This window comes from Notamacropus eugenii, chromosome 5 (assembly GCF_028372415.1).
Source record: "Notamacropus eugenii isolate mMacEug1 chromosome 5, mMacEug1.pri_v2, whole genome shotgun sequence".
Taxonomy (NCBI): domain Eukaryota; kingdom Metazoa; phylum Chordata; class Mammalia; order Diprotodontia; family Macropodidae; genus Notamacropus; species Notamacropus eugenii.
In genome coordinates, this window is record NC_092876.1 from 47,182,037 (window position 1) to 47,202,119 (window position 20,083).

Here is a 20,083-nt window from a genome sequence, read left to right on the forward strand (position 1 = left end):
AATATTCCATCACGTTCATGGACCACAATATGTTTAAGCAATTCCCCAACTGATGAGTATTTATGTCCAATTCTTAGCTATCATAAAATGTGCTGCCATGAATGTCTTGGAGTATATGGGGACTTTCTTCCAGCTGATGGCTTCCTTGGTATACAAGTCTAGTAATGAAGTCTCTGGTTCAAACAGTATGGACATTTTAGTCATTTCATTTGCATAATTCTAAATTGCTTTCCAAAATGAATAGACCATTTCACAGCTCCATCAACAATGTATAGAGTGTGTCTATCATTCCATAATTCAGGGGTGGAGAACCTGCAGCTTTGAGGCCACATGTGACCTCCTTATGTGAGGCCTCTTGACTGAGTCCAAGTTTTAAAGAACAAATCTTTCCATTAAGGAGATTTGTTCTGTGGAGTTTGGATTCAGTCAAAGGGCTGCACTTAAAGACCTAGAGGGCTACATGTTACCTTGAGGCCACAGGTTTCCCCACCCCTCTCATAACCTCTCCAAGATTTTTCTATTTTTTGGTCATCTTTGCCAATGCAAGATGTGAGGTGAAACCTCAGAGTTGTTTTGATTTTCCTTTCTCTAATTAGTGATTTGGGGCATTCTCTCATAGACACCATCAGAATTGTTCTAATTTTTTGATTATATACAGAGGAGACAATCAGGTCCATGAGGGCAGAGAACATGTCTCCTTTGTATTAGGTATTTCATCTAGCATAAAACACAATGCTCTATATATGGAAGGTAGTTAATAAATGTTTGCTAAACAGAAATCCAAGATGATTCTGCTAGATGTTCTTCTGAAAACTGTTTTTTCATATTCTTTGATAACTTATCTATTAGGGAATGGCTATTAGTCTTATACATGTTTACTAGATATTTATATACCTTGGACACCAAATCCTAATCAGAAGAATTTGATACAAAGATTTGTTTTCCCCTATTTGACCACCTCCCTTATCTTGGTAATATTAATGTTGTCTGTACAGAAGCTTTTCAGTCTTAAGTAATTAAAGTTATCTAGCTTATCTTTTTTAATTGACTCTTTCTCTTGTTTGGTTAAGAATATACCTTCTACCCAAAGCTATGAGATGAATATGACTGATTGCTCTTCTAATTTTTTTTTTAATAGTATGATCATTAATGAGACTGCATATCCATTTGGAAAGTACTACGGAATAGTGTGTAAAGTATTGGTCCAAGCATAATTTCAGACAGAATGCATTGAATTATTCCCAGGAGTTTTTAAAAAAATGTATCAAATTTATTTTCCATGTGGTCAAACAATGGGTAATGAATTCTATCATTTTTGAATTTCAATATTCAATTTAATTGTTTTTTAATTTCTCCTGTCTAGTCTGTCCCTCTCCCTCCCTCTTTCTGAATTCTAGAAGTACTATGCCACATTCATTTCTATTTCTTTTTATCATTTCTCTTGATACTCTAGATGTTGTCTTTCTCCAAATGAACTCCTGTATTATCAAATTCTATAAAGTATCTCCTTAGTAATTTGATTGGTATAGCATTAGAACTGTAAATTGGTTTTGGTTCTATTTTCATTTTTCTCATACTGGCCCAGCTTACAGCTGAGCACTGAATATTTCGCCAGCTATTTATATTGTTCTTTATTTCTCTAAGGAGCACTTTGTAGTTATTGGAAATGGGATTTCCCTTTCAGTTAGTGCTACTTCTGTTCTCCCATTATTATACAGAAATGCCATTGGTTTTTGAGAATTCATTTTGCAGTCTGCTATTTTGCTGAAGTTGTCTGAATCAATATCCTTGCTGATTCCCTAGGATTTTCCAAGTAAATCATCGTATCAGCAAATAAGGATAGTTTTTCTCTCTTTTAAAATGATCTTTACAGCTTTAATTTTTTTCTTTTGTCTTACTGCTATCGTTAGCATTCCTATAACAAATAAAAGTGAGGAGAAGGGGCATCTTTGCTTCACTCCCGTATTTACTAGAAAAGGTTCTGGTAACACATTCCCATTACATATGATGCTCACTTTTGGTTTTGGATAAACACATTTAATGATATTTTTGAAAAATGCCTCAATACCTATATTTTTTAGGATTTTTGGCATTAAAAAAATTTTATGCATTGTTAAAGGTTTTTTTCTCCATGGATGGCGATGATTTTAGATGTCTAAGTTTTAAATATGACTAATTATGCTGCCTGTTTTCTTAATGTTGAATCATCCTTAAACTCCTGGTATAAATCATATTTGGTCATAATGAACAACTTCTTGGATAAATTGTTTTAGTCTGACAGAATTTTGTTTAAAATCTGAGTCAATATTCATTAACAATCTTAGCCTATTTTTCTGTGTTTTTTCTCTCTGTGTTTTATCATTCATTGGTTTAGGTATTAGGACTATATTTGCCTCACAAAAGGTTCCTGGTAAGATGCTTCGCAATTTTAAAAATTTGTGAATCATTTTAAATAAAACTTTAAAAGTTTGACTGAATTCTTCTTTGAATCCATCAGAATCAGCATTCTCTTCCCCCACCAACCCCAAGAGTTCCTTTCAACCAGATTTATTTCATTTTCTAAGACTGGCTTACACAAGATCTTTATTTGCTCTTCTGTCACTTTGGGTATTTTATAAATTTGAAGATATTCTTATATTTCTTTTCTGTTCCCAGTTTTGTTAGAATATAACTGAATAATATATCCTAATTATTCTTTCTATTTCTTTTGCTGTGATTTCACCTTGTTCATTTGCTATTTAATTAATCCAATTTTCAGCTTTCTTCTTTTTAATCAGATTAGCTAAGGGGTTACCAATTTTATTCATCTTCTCAAAGAACCAACTTTTAGTTTTATTCATTATTTTTACAGGGTCTTTTTGTTTCCAATTTGTCTTTCCCCATATAATTTTTAATATCTCTTCTTTTGTGCTTATTTTAGGTTTACTGGCTTTCTAATTTTTAAAATGCATATTCAGTTCATTAATTCTATTTGTTTTTAAATTGTTAATTTATGGAAGGACAGGATTTTTCCACTGAAGATCACTTTGGTTGAATACCAGAAATTTGGCTATATTATTTCATTATTCTTATTTTTGCTTACATACTTACATTTTGGTTCCAATGTTAAGTTTCCATTTTAGCCTATATCTTTTGTTTATGGTTCCTGAACCAATTACTATTTTTATTGCTTTATAAAGGACATATTAACTATTTCTGACTTTTTTTAACATTTGTTTGCACTATATTTGGAATCTTTTGTAACGCGGTCAATTTTTGTAAAAGTCCTATGTGACTGAAAGGAATATGTATCTTCTTTTGCTGGGCTATTTAAAAGATGCCATGTGTCTTGTGACTTTAGTTTCTCCAGGAATTTTCTAAATTTTTCCTTTTGTTTACCTTCTGGCTCCTGTTATTATTTCTTCTTGAAACTCAGCTAATGTTTTCTTTATGAGCTGGGTTGCTTGAGGCCTTTGCGGGGTGTAAGTGTGTTACTGACGGTGGTGTGCTGCTGTTTATGGTTCCTTTCAACACATCAGAGTTTTCTGGTTTATCAAACTTTTTTTATTTTTGGAACTTTTTTGCTGTATCAGCATGATTGCAACTGACTTTTTTGAATTCACCTGATACTTTATAAATTTTTTCATCTAGCCTGTTTTATTTTGTCTTTTTTTTAAATGTGTTTTTCATAAACAACGGATTGTCAGATTTTGTTTTCTTCTACAATTGTCACTCTTTTTTATTTTATTGTATTGTTTAATCCTTTCATGGGCAGCAGCTAGGTGACCCAACGGATAGAGCACTGAGCTTAGAACCAGCAAGACTCATCTTCATGAGTGCAAATTCATCTTTAGACACTTACTAGCTGTGTGACCCTGGGTAAGTCACATAACTCTGCCTCAGTTTCCTCATCTGGAAAAGGAAATGTCAAACCACTGTAGGACCCTTTCCAAGAAAACCCCAAATGGAGTCAACAGTCACACATGATTGAAAAATGACTGAACTTGATTAATTCTTTCACATTTAAAGTTATCACTTAGGTTTATATTTTTCTCCATCTGCCTCTAATATTGGTTTTAATCTCAAGTAATGATTTTCCCCCCTTTCTGTTACAAACTGTCATGTTCCTTCAGTTACTTTAATCTTTTTTAAGATAGTCCTATTTACACTGAGTCTCTTCCCCTCATCCTGGTTTCCTCCTCTTGTTTCTTGCCCTTTTCTCTTTGAGGAGGTTTTACTTATTAGTTTCTTTTTCTTTCCTGCTTTTACCAAGTTATACAATTCTTCACCCCTTTTTTCCTCTCAGTCAAGCAGATTTTTCTCCCTCTCCTTCCTGCAACTTGTCCTATTCGTTATTTTTAATTTCCATTTTTGTACCCCTTTCTAAGAAGGATTTTTCTTGCTCTCTTCATCATCCATCCTCTCTGTCTCCTCTAGTCCCTCCTTTTCTGATTCATAACCACTATATCTATCAGTCTCCCTCTCTTTCCTCTGTATTCCCTATGCAATCAAAGCTTCCAAGGAACCTATCCTAAGCCCTGTACTCTAGGTATTTTCTGCCATTTCCTTGTAAAGCTTGATACCATCCATTGTGACTAACTCCCAGAAAAATGCCAACTATTGAAGGTGTCAGAGAGGACACTATTTCACGGTAGGGCTCCTCTCCCATGGCATCCCTGATTACATAACTCATCGATCTATAGCCCTCATTGTTTACCTTTCTTTGCCTATTTCCCTCAAAATCTCCTCCCAGGATTGAGTCATACTCTCTCACTCCTCCAAGTCCCAGGTGCCCCCAGGAGTTCCAACTCCCTCCTACCTCCTAGGAAGAATAGACTTTTCAAAAACAAAATGCCCCAGAACACACCCAATACAAGGTCCCCATCTCAATTCACAGGTCTTCTCTCTTCACTCATAGTACCATAGCACCATTTTCCCACTACCATCCCTTTTCAAATCTTCCCCTCCCCACCTCATCACAAAGTCTACTATAAGATCTTCTCTTTCTGAGATCACAAGGGTCACCTTCCTCTCATTCTAGCCTTTGATTTGACCTCAGAACATTACACATTCTGCTTTATCCCCCATCCCTCCTGCTACTTTCTCCCCCTTTCATGTATGCACTCTTACTGCAATGTAATCCCACAAAAAACACCATCTATTCACCTATAGACAGGGTCTCACCAGGCTCTATCTAAAATGCCACCCTCCCCCCCGCCCCACATCTGCCCCCTTACTGTTACTCCCAAAAGCCTCCTGCCTTTTCCCTATCTCCTAGTGCATATCTAGAAAAAAAATTCTTACTGGTCACTCTACTGTTACACTGTTGCTGTCTTTGGCTCCTGAATTTATTCGCTCCTTCTGTATTCCTGTTGTTTGGGGTGTTCAAGAAGTTATCTCTTTAATTATGGTTTTCATTCTAAAAATGTTTCAAACACCTCTTTATTATTCAACAATGGTTTGCAAGCTCTCTGACTGTCCTTTTCTTATTTGCATTCACAGTACTTTGTATAGTGCCTGGAACACAGTAGTCACAATGAATTTATACTGAATTTATTGAACTGAACATCAGTCTTTTTTCATGTATTAGTAGGACTGCATCCTGAGCTTCACTGCTCTTTGGAACATATTATTTCATGACTTCCTACATTTAATGGTAAGTTCAAATTGTCTTTCATGATTCAAATTCCTTTTCCCTTTTATTTGTATCATGTCTTTATCCTGATCTTTTGCTGAACTTCTTTCTGAACTGAATTATTAAATTTAACCAGTATATGTGACTTGGAGTTTATTTATAGCCCTGAGTTCTTTTTGATTTTGTTTTTCGTAAACTAATCTGTGAATTATTTAATTGGTACTTCATTTTCTACATTCAGAAGTTCTGGGCAGTGTTTTTGCATTATGGTATTAAAGTTTTTCATCCTGTCATGTTCTTTTCAGAGATCTATGATCGTTAGGTTGCCCCTATGCACTGTCTTCAAGATCAATATGTTTTGCTTACATGGTAAGCATATTTTAATAGCTAATATTTATATAGCATTTACTATGTGCCAGGCACTAAGAGCTTTACAATTATTATCTCATTAGATCATCACAGGGACCCTGAAAAACAAACAATCTGACAATCACTGACCCTGAGCTCATTCAGTATCTATCCTTCCCACCAGCCTGCAACAACAGACCCAAGGGCATAGCACATAGGATGGGACTTAAAATCTACTCCCACACCCCAGTGCCCAGCCTTCTTTCCATGGAGACCCCAAGCGGAGGCTATAGACATTACCCTAGGCCCTGACAGCCAACAGGGGTTGGAGAAGTGGGGAACATTCCTTCAAGAACAAAAGCCTACCAGAGGCTCACATCGCCATAGCAACAGTGCTACAAAGCTCTGAACTACCCTGAGAGAACCTAAGTTACCTTATCTTTAATATATAATTTGTGTTTTGGAGAGGTTAGAGAGGTTGGGAGTGATCAGAGAAAATATCTAGCCCTCTACCTTGTTGCTCATGTGACCCATTATGTTCATCCTTTCTTGCAGCAGTGATATTCCATTATATTAATGTACCAAAATTTGTTATTCACTCAGCAAATGACAGTCAACAACTTTGTTTCCAGTTTTCTGCCAGCACAAAAAGTAATGGTACAAATATTTTTACGTATTATGGCACCTTTCTTTTAGTTACAGATCTCCTTCTGGTATATGCCACCAGTGGAATTAATGAGGACATCACTGCTTAATTTTCATTTAGTCTTGTCAGTCAGAAAAAAGATATGGTTGCTGCCTTCAAAGAGCTCACCTTCTAATTCAGGAGGCAACATGCAAATAACTATGTACATACAAGATATATTAAGTGTAAATAGAAAGAAATCTTGTAAATAAGTAGGAATGCACCCAGCAGAAAAAAGGGGGAACAACAAGACTAATGACTTTTTCCAGTTTTACCTTCCTATTAAAATGTTTACATCTTGATAAATTCAAGCAATTTTCTGAAAAAAAAAATATAATATGAACACAAAAGCACTTCATTATGACCTCCAAAAAACAGAGTACTAAAAACTGGCAGTTCACTAATTTAGCCAAAACAAACCAAAAAAAAAAAGAAGAAAAAAAGAAAAAGAACTCTGACATGTTAGTCAGGTATAAGAAATAATAGTCTGGGGACGACAATCAAGAACCTTGAATCAGAAAAGAAATAATGGAATTTGATCAAGGAAAGATGGTCCCTCTCCTGAGATGTTACAGCCAATGCTCAGATAATTTTATCACCAAGAAATAGTGAATGGATAGATAGGTTTCCATACATACAATGTAACAAATGGACATTCATTTGCAGGATGGAAGAGAGGCTTTTGTATGAAGGTCACAAAGTCAATCACATGTTTTGGTCATTGAGCGTGTTGTTCTGCAGTGCCCAGATGCTTTGTGATTAAAAAGCATCTTTTGTCAAGCCTCTAAAGCAATGCTCTCAAGACTTCATTATTTTACTTTCCCTCATCCAAAAATACTCTGAATTATTCTGATGGGAATTCTAGAAAGTATGAACCTGTTATAAGTATAATGGAGTTCAGAGATCATCAAATCTAATTTTATTTTACAGATTAAAAAAAAAAACAAACCTGGAGAGGATATGTGCTCAACCTAAGGTCAAACTGCTATTAAGTCAATATGAGGAACTAGGTCCACTAACTTCACCCCAGGTCAAGGCTCCCTCAACTGGGTCATATTATTTCCTATCAAAATAATGAATCCTTAACATCCTCAAACTGGAGTTTAGTGACCTAACATCAATCACAAGCAGGTACAACTTAGCACTAAAGGCCAAAGTTCTTCAATGGAATAGTGGAATTAAGAACAACTGTCAGCCAACTAATTAAAAACAGGTCAGTGTTATTTAGAAGGCAGGTGTTCTCAGGCTACAAGGACCATTACTGGTTACCTACTTAGGAGAGCCTTTGATTGAAGCTGAAGCTAAGCCAAGAGAGAAGTGACTGCTGGGATGGTCTACCCTTCCTTAAACAGCATGGTCTCTATTTTGTTCACCCTTCCCATTCTCCTGAAGCCTGTTTCCAGACCAATACCAGTCTCACCTGTGAAATTCTCCAGCTCTGTAACTAATGCTGCTGTACACATACAATGCAATGGACACATTAAGATTGACTTTAGCTCTGTTGCTAAGAAACTACAAAGGAGAGAGAAGGTATTCTGGTCCTTCTCTTTTATAAAATAAGCACTTTGCCTATGGGAGAACAAATGCAATCTCTCATGCCCCTTGTGTCTTGTTCTCCTCTTTAAGTGAGCCCAGAAAGGTGACAGAGAGCAGCTGAAAGCATAAGTCATCTCTATTTTTTACATCCTCTCAAAAATGAGATAAAAAACAGAGTTCCAACAACCAACTGCTACAGTATTTATTAATCTTTCAAGCTGTAGGTTTCCCCCCCTTGGCAGCAATGAAGAATGTACCATAAACGACTCTCCATTTTAAAAATATTTTTTGGAACACCTAAGAATAATTTAGTGCATACTGGTATTCTATTTGAGTTTAGCTTCCTGGCATGCTTACAGAAATAACTCTCTGAAGAATGGCATCCAGCCAATTAAAATATTTTCAATACTTTTTCACTTTGGACTTAAGAGTACAGCAAACATTTAATACTAATAAATATTTAGTACAAGGCAATAGGAATGATGAATCAAAAAAAATGTTGGTTAAAGCAAATAAGGAAAATCATAAATTGTTTTAAAATAACAAAAAGAACAAACTTATTTGGCAGCAGTAGAAACTAGATCAAGATTGAGAAAGCAATAAAGTCACATCTGTTGAAGCCAAGGTCGCTGACTGGATATAGGGATTTTTCCTGAAGGCAGTTTTTCTTGAACTTTTTACAAAATGCTGAAATAATTTTTTTTTAAAATTTGTCTTCCTACTACTTGCCCTATTTCATTTGCTAAAGATTTTTTAAAATTCATTTTTCTTTATAGCTGGGTAAGCAGTCGATTCCTTCTGCAAACTAATGGACAAAAACTGACTTTCCCGTACCAATTTTTTTTTTTTGCATATAACTGATTTTAATTCATTGCCTTATTTCCATAAGGAATTGCTAATAAACTGCTTTCTTTACAATATTGAGGCCTTTAAACAAGAGTTTGAGATCAAAAGCTGATAGTAGCTAATCAAAGCACTGAAAACAATAAAACATATTATGATAATCTCACCAGAGTCCAAATTTTAGAAAATTTTAATATTCTGATTTCAATTATGGAATCTGTTAAGAATGTATGACACCCACCTACAGAAAACAGGTTTTGGTGTATATAAAACAACCTATGATACAATATCTAATCTGGTCATACTTCAGTTATGTATATAGGTAATTTGTACCTATTTCCTTTTCTTGCTTTCAGATTTAACTATCAGACTACAGGAAACTACAGGAAAATGTATGACACTTCACTTACAAGGGGATGGGAGGGTAACAGGGAAGGAAGTAAGTCTACTTTTCTCTCCATTCTCGTAAAAATATGCCTCTCTACAATAAGAAGGGTGCTATCATGATAAGAGGTGAAGTTATTAGGTACATTTTTTAATTTTCTCCCACTTCACACTGATTAAAATGTTGCTTGGAAATTGACAGTATGATTCAGTAGTATGATTCAAATATGAAGTCTGGGAATTGTTCAGTTTTTACAATTAGTCCCATAAGAATGAAAGAGTATTGTTAACTTCACTCATGATATGAAATTTAAAGCTAGATGCTACCTTATTTTCCAATATTAAAAACCCATTTCATGATTCAAATGGAGATTAGTACTGTAAACCTCACTGAGAAAGAACTCTTCTTTGGTCTCCCCATGACTGCCTTTTTGTCCATAGCTTTCAAACCTGGAACAACCCCTGCTGTTACCAGAAATATACTTCGATTTTGCTATGAATTCTATTTTCTACAGCTGCCACACAAATAGTAAATAAAATTCATGGTATTTTTGCCTGAGTAAGCAGTTCTGTCTTCCAGCACATCCCAGACACCTGGCTTCAAAGGAATGAACAATGAAAACAATGTTTTCCTGAGCAGATATTCCAAAAAGGGCACAACAAAAGCATTTGGAGATGAGACTGGAGAAAGAAATCATGTTAAGAACTGAGTGCATTTTGTGTCAGTAATCCCAAGACCAGAAACACACAGGTTCATTGGATAACAAATATTCAGAAAATTAGTTTGCTATGTTATGTCATTTTTGGAAGGGTTTTCATTTATATTTGTGACAAATTGAACTTTAAACTGAAGTCAGAGTTTTGATGTTTCAAAATTTATTAACCTGCAACTACACGTACATGGCCAATTAATGTTTATCATCACCAAGGATGAACAAGTTTGGAGTACAAATGTAAAAGGTTCTATGAGCCTAGGTTGTTTACCTTAAATTCATCACATCACAAGTGATATAAAATATTTAAAGAGTGGAATAGTTCCACCACATTGTTATCCACTTTTCCCAGTAATTTTTATTGAACAGTGAGTTCTTATCCCAGAAGCTGGGGTCTTTGGGTTTATCAAACAGTAGATTGCTATATTCATTGCCTACTGTGTCTTGAGTACCTAGCCTATTCCACTTGTCTACCCTTCTGTTTCTTAGCCAGTACACCAAGTGGTTTTGATAATTGTTGCTTCATAATCCAATTTGAGATCTGGTAGAACTAGACCACTTTCCCTAGCACTTCTTTTCATTAGTCCCCTTGATATTCTGGACCTTTTGTTCTTCCAGATGAATTCTGATATTTTTTCTAGCTCTACAAAATAATTATCTGATAGTTTGATTGGTATGGCACTGAATAAGTAAATTAATTTCGAGAGAATTGTCATTTTTATTATACTGAATCACCCCACCCACGAGCAACTGACGTTTTTCCACTTACTTAGATCTGATTTTATTTATGTGAAAAGTGTTTTGTATTTGTGTTCATATAGTCCCTGGATTTAAACAAATCCAGGTAGACTCTCAAATATTTTATAGTGTTTACCGCAACTTTAAATGGGATCATTTTCTTTTGTATTACATTTTGGTTTGTTATATGATTTCTCCCATTTATTTTAATTCTTTTATATAACATGATTATGGTGAAAATGTATTTAGTAGGAATATATGTGTAGAACCTATATAAAATAGTATGCTGTCTCAGGGAGGGAGGGGGGAAAGAGGGTGAGGGAAGGAAAAAAAAATCTAAGTTATGGTAGTGATTGTAGAACACTGAAAATAAATTTTAAAAATTTTTTTAAAAGAATGGAATATTTCTTGAGAAAAGCTACAAACATTCAGAATGAATTGGCAACATCCTACACTCAAAATGAGCAAAAAAATCTCATTTTTGATTTAGTCCTTTGTTTCTTTTGTAAAGTTGAATTCAACAGTAAATCAATTTTAAATATCAAAATGGCCTTGGGTGAATGGAAAGCAAAATAGAAAACTGCAATTCAGTTAAAAATTAAGTGGCAAGAACCTGAAACACAGGCCAAACTGCCAGACTTTGCAAGGAAAATATAGGCCTTGAATTTTAAAGAGAATTCAATTAGCATCACCAATGTTTTCCATAATCAACAGCTGAATGATAATTAAAGCAGCCAACCTCACACAGCAGCAGAGGAATCCCAGGGCAGCAGCAAGCAGCCCAACAGCCAGGAAGGCTGCCTTCAGCCTACATGCATAAACAAACAGAATGAATAACTACTCAAGTGTGCATGGGTGACTTAATCTGTTTCTATTAGCTACAGCTCAGCCTGGGCCTTCTGTTTTATTTAACTGTGCTCATCATATTTAATTAAAAACCTAATAACCTAAAAACAAAACAAAACAAAAAAAACCTTCTGATCTAAATTATTCCCTCTTTCTCATACCTAAGTCATATTAACATGGGTGAATGAGAACACAGCACTTTCATTACAAATAAATAGGTAAATGGAAGTTATGTACTGGTTAAAGACATGCATTTGCTATACACAGCTTCTATAATATCAACTAATTTCTATTCACCTGATTTGGGGTGGGGGACTGGAAAGCAAATTTTTAAGTTGTTTCTGATAACTTTTATTTATAAAAATAGCCAGGCATCACCCTTTGTTTGATGGAAACCTATGCAAACTTGACTAGGATTCAGCAAAGCTTATAAAATCTCAGTCCTAGGGCAACTTTAATAGGAAGAAACTTTACACATATAACATATATGTATATAATATATACACTATGATAAGGAGACTAACTAGTGAACTGAAAAAATTAGGTGAAAAAAACCTTTCCCATTGTTTTATCTTGAGGCCTTCTAACTTAAGAATTACCTACTATCCAATGACAGTACGGACTTAGAGGGAAAAAAGAGAAGGCAGAACAGAGTTAAGTCTGGAGCAAAATTGATGCTTTTGCCACCAACTCAACACTGCATTCAATGTGTTCCTCTGATACCTATTTTATAGAACTGCGAAGCACATCCATAAAGAGTACATTACATCCTTAGGATCTGTTCTTGCTTACAATCAACTCCTGCCAACTCCCTCCATTCCCAAATAATACCCATTAAGGAGAAAGCTTACTAAATGAAACAACCAAGATAGTCTATTAAATGCCAGACAATGTGCTAAGTACCACAAGATAAAGAAGTCATAGGCAAGTCATAGTACCTGACCTACAAAGTTTACAGTCTTACTGAGAAGAGAAGACAAATACATATTAAATAACTAGAGTAAATAGCAAAATTCAATACAACAATACAAAAGAAGAGCATGAGTTAGTCTGGAACTGTCAAATGGATAGCAAAGACATTGCTATGGGAACAAAGGCAGAAGAGATCGCATGGTCATCTGACTTGGACCGAGAAGGACCTATGAAGAAAGAAGGGTATGCATTGGATCCTGAAGGATGGGTAGGGTGGGAGAAAAGGCAGGATAAAATTTAAGAAGAGGAGGAGGAAGAACTGCAAAGAGCCAAACTATCAGAATTATATAAAATAATTCACTTTCTCCTTCACTCTGATGTTGTAGAGATATACGTAATCAGGGAGAACAACCAGAATATCCCGAGTAGGCAAGAGACTAGGAGACAAAGAAAGGAAGGTAGGCATTAATTTCTCCATGAAATTAATAATAATTAGGACCCATTTCTTCTCTGATTCCTGTGGTTCACATAAGTAAATAAAGAAGATTTCTTTCTTTCCTTTGGATGAGCCTAAAGACTGTCTTATCTACTTAAAAGCTCTGAGTCAGAATACACTCATGGTCTGGTACATCAGCCTATCCATAACATATACTTACTGTCTCGCACACTCAGCACACACACACACACACACACACACACACACACACACACACACACACACACACACACACACAAATCTTATCTCTGGCTCATTAATGATCAGATGACTGCCAAAACATTTTTCAAAAGTTGACTGGAATAGAACAAGAAGCAAATGTGATCAAATGTGACCAAAATGACAATGATTTATGGAGTTAATGATCATCATTCCATATTCACAGTGTTCATTTTCTTGGAATAATGTCTTATTTTTCAATTAACCTTGTGTTTTGAAGGCTCCACATTTCATCATTTAATCCTGACTGCAATGGTAGTGCAGTTGACATACTGCCCCCCCGGGGGGTGGGGGGAGAAAGACACGTGTGTGTGTGTGTGTGTGTGTGTGTGTGTGTGTGTGTGTGTGTGTGTGTGTGTGTGTGTGTGTGTGTGTGTGTGTGTGTGTGTGTGTGTGTGTATCACTAGCTAGCAAAGTAAGTGCTATATATACCAGATGTTCTAGAGGAAAGGGCTATTTCTGTATCTGAGGGCAGGGAATTTAGGGAAGAGGGTAAAAGCTGGAAGGCAACATCAAGGTAGAAAAGAAGGGGATGAGGTAAGAGGCATTTCCAATTGTACAAATAGGCCAAATAAGTAACTAGTGTGTCTTTTATGTCTCAGGGCAGGATGAGTAAAAGAAGATTCCCTTGAGTAATAACCTTGGAGATAGTGACAAGATTTCCATATTCAGAACTCTTGACTTTCTTCCTACTTTCCTGTTAAAAGTCAAAGATTCTTTTCTATTTCACAATATCTTCTCCAGGCACCCCATTTTCAAAAAGAATAACCTGGTTTAACTTAAACGGATCTATCTAAACTCTTATCTACTCTGATCCAAAATATGAAGGATGAGGACTCACATATATATATGACAACAACAAAAGGAGCTTCAATGTTTTCACCCTGAACTGTGGCATGGATAATTTTTAGGTAATACAAAGAGAAAGTTTTCATATCTTAATCAAGGGTTTGGGGGTTGGCTATTTTTTTAAACTACTAATTTCATCACAAGTCTGACAAACCAGGAATTCAAACCGAATTGGGGACCCAAATTTTAAAGACTTCCAAAGTCAAAGGCTCAGTGCTTCTTTCAAATGTGTTCAATCACTACATTAATTAACATATGTTCACTTTTGGAACTGGTAAGATACACAATGAAATGCTGAATTGTGTTTCTCAGCATGCTCTAGAAGATGGGTGCTTCAGTCAGCCTAGAAAGGACAAGGTGATATCCCTATGTCTAGAATTCCAAAAACACAACCCATCCAGAACTCTTTAAAAGCAATTCCCTAACGTCACAATAGCTCAGGCCTGCACAACTTGTGGCCCTCAGGCTGCTTACTGCACAGGAAATGATTTCCCATGCCCCATGAAAAATGTAGAGGAAAACATCCTTAGTATATAGAGGAAATCCTCTGGCACCCCACAAGCAGGTAAGCAGCTCACTGGTCACAAGTTATACAGGTCTGTAAAAGCTGATGAAAGTTTTACTTTTCTTATCTCTACCTGTGTGACTGTATGTCCATGTGGGCCTGTATATCTCTGATTCTTTTCTGCTCACAACTCATTTCTTCTTCTTAGTCTCTATTATAACTCTAATATATGTAACAGAATTTTTTTTACTCTATTCAAATTTTATATTCCCTGTTTTTAATACTTTACTCCTTTTAAGTCAGAAGATAATGGGTATCACTTAATTCTGTAATTTGAATGTAGAAACATGGTCCCAAACACTGAGGTAGCTAGCAAAGTAATATTTTAGCAAAGCAGCTGCCCAGAAGGAGGCACACCCTTAAATGAGAAGAGGACCACTTACAAAGCGTGTAATCACTCCCCTGGAGCGGGGGAGGGGGAAGCCTCTAGGCCCACAAGTGCAGCCCTTAGACTGAAACGAAACTTTACAGAACAAATCCCCCTGCCCTGGAGCTTCTGGTGAGTCCTCACATCAGGCACTGAACCAGAGACACATTCTGTACACTTCGGAGTCCAACAATTAATGCCATTTTCCTGGTACAGTGAGAGGCTTCCAGCTACTTTTTCCATACTCAGTCAAGTTGGCCCTGGCTGGTAAGGAACATTGACTTCACTCAACTCTTTTTGCCTTGGGCCAGGCTGGCGGCATTCTGATAAACTGAAACCCAATATCCCCACCCCATCACTAAGGTCTGAGTCATTACTTACCACCTCATCTTCAGTCCAGCACTTCTCAATCAGTTTGGGCACAGGCTTCTTCACCAGGCGCTGGAGAGCTTTCCCAGCATCGTAGTTGCTTTCATGTAGCTAAAAAAAGAATAATAAAAGTTTCAGTTAGCTAATTATATATAAACTAACAAACTGCAGGCAAATCAATAGGGGGATGTTGCCTGCATTTGCTATGTGAAATAGAATAAATTAATGGACAACAGTGGAGGTTCATCTTTCCAATTTTCACATTTCAATGTGCCCCCATCACTTTCATTTGCATAAACTGTACCTTTCCCTGGAGAAGCAGAAGGGTAAAGGAAAAACAGTTAAAAATCAGGAGACTTATATACTCTTGTCACACTCCAAAGTAGCCTAAACCCAAAATAAAATGTACAATTTTACAAGATACTAGGTTTACAGATAAAAGGACTTTTAAAAAAATATGCTACTTTAATTACAGATGAGGAAACTGAGGCCAAGACAGGGGATGTGATGTGTCCAAGGCCACACAGGTGGCAGAGCCAGTAAACAAGAGCTAGGACAGGGACCCAAGGATTTTAATGCAAAAGTACCACATTATATCATGATCCCTTTTAAATCAGACCATCAAATGCATTCTCTCCTTCAAGGCCTCATTCTGTCATGGAGGTTATGCCAAGGTGGTGGAAGATGTGGCCACATCAAGCCAAGCTGGAAAGATTTCAAATATGGAGATGACAAAAGACAATATGCTTGTTGTTTTGACTACCCAGAATGCTTTGTGAAGCTCAAGTTGACAGCAACATTAAGTTCTTCCAAACTTCCCTATTATTGGAACACTATCTTCTTCCCAGCTAAATTCAGGGTTATCTTTGAATGTTCATTTTCTCTACACGTGTCAAAACCATTGCCCAATCTTGCTGTTTCCGCCTCTTCTCTCCGCACCTCTTTGCCCTTCTATCAACCCTCCTCACTGACTAATCTGCAACGTACGCTGATCTACTGGCTCCCTCCTTGCTACCTGTAAATATGGTCATGTTTTCTTCATTGTTTAAAAACAAAAACAAAAACCCTCTTACTATTACGTTAGCAATCATCTTCTATCTCTCAATTCCCTTTTAAAGTTAAATTCCTTGACTTTGCTTCCTACCTTTCTTCCCTTTTCACTGATTTAAGCACTTCAAAATCTAGCTTCTTGACCTCATCACTGAACTGCAACTGCTCTCTTTCAAAGTGATTTTATTTTTAATGATTTCTTAATTACCAAACATAATGGCCTTGACCTGTGTGCAGCTCAAGAGCACAGCAATTTGGTGTTCTGGTACTTCTGAATCCTTCAGACTTTGTGGCATTACCTTCTCCTCTTTCTTCTACCTATCTAAACACACAAGCCTCCTTTGCAAGATCTTCCTCCAAGTCTCTCCTGGGCCCGTCTCTCTTCTTCCTCTATACTTTCTTGCTTGATCTCATCAACTTCCATGGGTTCAATGATCATATATATATACTTAGCCCTAACCTCCCTTTCCTGATCCCAGTCATGTCACCAACTGCCTTTTGGACATCTTGAGCTAGATAAAGGAATATAAAACTCAATATGTTCAAAACAAACTCATTACCTTTCCCCTTTTCTCAGCTTCCCTATTATTGTTAAAGGCAGCTCCATCATCCTTGACAACTCTCAAGTTTACTCCATACATCCAATCTATTAATCAAGTTCTGTTCTTCATGACCCTTTCTCTCCACTCACACAGTCACCACACAGATGCAGCCTCTCAATATCTCATATGGGAACTATAATAATAGCCTGTAGGTTGAGATCCTTGCCTTAAAGTCCTCCCCTTCCCCAACTCATCCTTTTCTCAAGGGCCCAAGTGATTTACCGAAGTGTAAGTCTATCCTTGTCACAGTCCTATACCCTCCTCCCCCCAACACACAGAGTCTCCAATGACTCCCTATTATATGCAGGGGCAAATACAAAATTCTCTATTGGGCATCTGAAGTCCTTTCCAACCTAGCCTCTTGCTAACTTTTCTTATATTTCATTGCTCTAAAAAGTACTCTGGGTCACAGTAACACTAATCTTGCTATTACTCAGATATAATACTCCATCTCTCAACTTCATGTTTTTTACTAGCTGTCTCTCTTGTATCTCTTTGAAGGTTGGTCCATGTTTCTGCCTTTGTAACCCCAGAACATAGTAAAGTGCCAGGCACTTTTCTAGGTTCATTTTCTCGGTTTACTTCCCTGATATGTAAAAGAAACTATGGGAAAAGATAATTAATGTTTTCTCTTCACAGTCAAACTGAGCTCAGAAAAATGAGACTAAATATGTTCTAAAAGTAGGGCATACAGACTATTGCTATTAGGAAACGATACTGAAAAAGCAACTTTACAAAAAGGAAAGCCTAAGTCACCTTTCTCTCTACTCCATCAGCCTCTAATCTCTGCAAGCAGCTGATATGAGATATATTAAGGTCTGGCACCATCAATCCTCACTTGCCTGGCTATAAATCAAGAAAATACACTGCCTATATTACATCACCCAAGAGAAACCAATACTTTTAAATGTATCACCACTGGTAAAGTTTGTAGTGCTTATCCATCTACTTCTGACATCCCCATCTTCATCAGCTTTGTATACTTCCATACTGGAGTATGCTGGTCAGACTTATGGCTTCCAAATCAGTAACAAATTCCCAAAACACCAGCTCTCTTCTCCCTTTTGGGTTTGTGCCTCAGGCCTGAGTAAATGTCTTCCGGATGATTCTCTTCTAGTTCCTGCTCGTTCACTAATGCACTATTACTTCAGGTTAGTGGGAACAGGCAAATGCTGGGCCTGGGTGGGGTCAGAGGCTGACGTTCCCAGATCCGTCACAGCTGCTGATGGGACAGAAAAATGACTTGTTTCTTCTTAAGAATAATTAGATATTTACTGATATTCAGTACTATTGTTCATGAAAAAAAAAACCCAAACTCCTTAATGACAAAGGGAAAGAATCTCTATCTGCCAGCCTAAAAGCATTACGAGGCATTTTTCTTCTCTCTTTTCCCCTACATGAGTTGAGTCCCCCAGAGGACTCACTCATGTAGACAACTACATTTAACTGGGAAGGCTGAGAATTTTACCTTCTCAGAAGTCAGAAAAATTGACATCTCTGATTGAAAGTGGGAAAAAAACCCCCACAAAGGAATGGTAATCAACCTTTGCATAGGTCTTATTTTCTAGTCTGCTATTATTTATTGTATGGGTTCAACAATTCATTACAACAACCTTTGTAACTTCATTTCTTCATTTGTCAAATGGATACAATTGTTAGTTTTATTATGGGATCACTGTGAAATTAAAATTAGATAACCAAAGCACTCTGGAAAATTAAAAAATACCATAAGAATGTAAAGAGCCATTTATTACCATAATATTCTTAATTTGGATAAAGGGTCGTCACCTCAGAATATCCCCAAACAGTGAGAATTGTCTAAGGTGAGTTTAGAGTGATGATTCACATACACTTACTTGTATGGACCTTCTAACCCTAGGTGTCAAACTCATGGCCTACAGCACTTCTGAGTACAGCGAGAACCAGATTAAAATGTAATTGGGGAATATTTAACAAAATAAATAAGACTACAATAAAATAGATGTTAATATATGATTTACTAAGTCAATATGCAGCCTGCAGGGATCCTAATATATGGTTTGGTGGTCCTCATTTCTGAGTATGACACCACTGTTCTAACCTGTCCATGATTAGCGCATGGGAAGCATCACTCTACAAGAAGAAAAAACATTTCTTTATAATTGCTGGTGTTAAATCTGTTTCTCTCACTCTGCCTGACAGATCATTCCCCTGCTTATTACTCTCAGTAATTTAATATATATAAGTCGGTTATTGGCAAGCTACTCAAAAGAATAAATAATACCTAATGATGACTGCCTACAGTTTAATTAACTCATGATTGAACTTTTCATAGTATTGCCATAAACATTAAACTATTGCCCTTCTTCAGAGCTGTCATGGAAGGAATCATTGTGTTAATTGTTAACCATGCAGCTGAAATAATTCTTCAAGATTACAGACCTATAGTCACACACATAGATACAGAATAAGCCTTAACTCCTGCTTTAAAAAATCTGTTATTTCTATGTGGCTAGCACCAAGTTTTATTTTAAGTAAAAAAATCAGAATAAGCACATGTCCAAACACCTCATTTGTATTACAACAGTCATTAAACATCTCAGAATCTTTGGAAAATCTGATTAGCATAAACTCTGCGTATTACTACCAGGTTTCAAGTTCCTGCTCTGGCTTCTCATCTGAGCTGCCATTTTCTGACTGCGTGACGTTGCAAATAAATTTTCCTTTTGGCATGGCTCAGCTGTCAGGCACCTCTGTTCTATAATGAACCCATGAATTACATCTCCCTGGTCTGACATTTCTGGTCTCACACATCAAAATATTGTTCTTCAATTGTAATTTATAACTTAATTTAAATGTCCCTTTGACTGTGACCTTTTTAGATCAAAATGGCATTGAATCTGGCAGCTTCGACTTCAGCAAGGCATCCTTTGGCAATTACGGTCATTAGGAAGGCTGTAGAAAAGTC

The 20,083-nt window shown here is 36.5% G+C and overlaps 1 protein-coding gene across 4 annotated transcripts in view; it reads right to left on the minus strand.

Moving 5' to 3' along the window:
• Positions 1 to 20,083, minus strand: part of RERE (arginine-glutamic acid dipeptide repeats) — a 478,375-nt gene that overhangs the window by 159,478 nt on the left and 298,814 nt on the right. For all 4 annotated transcript variants that reach the window (XM_072608761.1, XM_072608759.1, XM_072608758.1 and 1 more), the window contains one exon: positions 15,497 to 15,595. In XM_072608761.1, the coding sequence (XP_072464862.1) occupies positions 15,497 to 15,595 (99 nt within the window). The remainder of the gene's footprint in view (positions 1 to 15,496; positions 15,596 to 20,083) is intronic.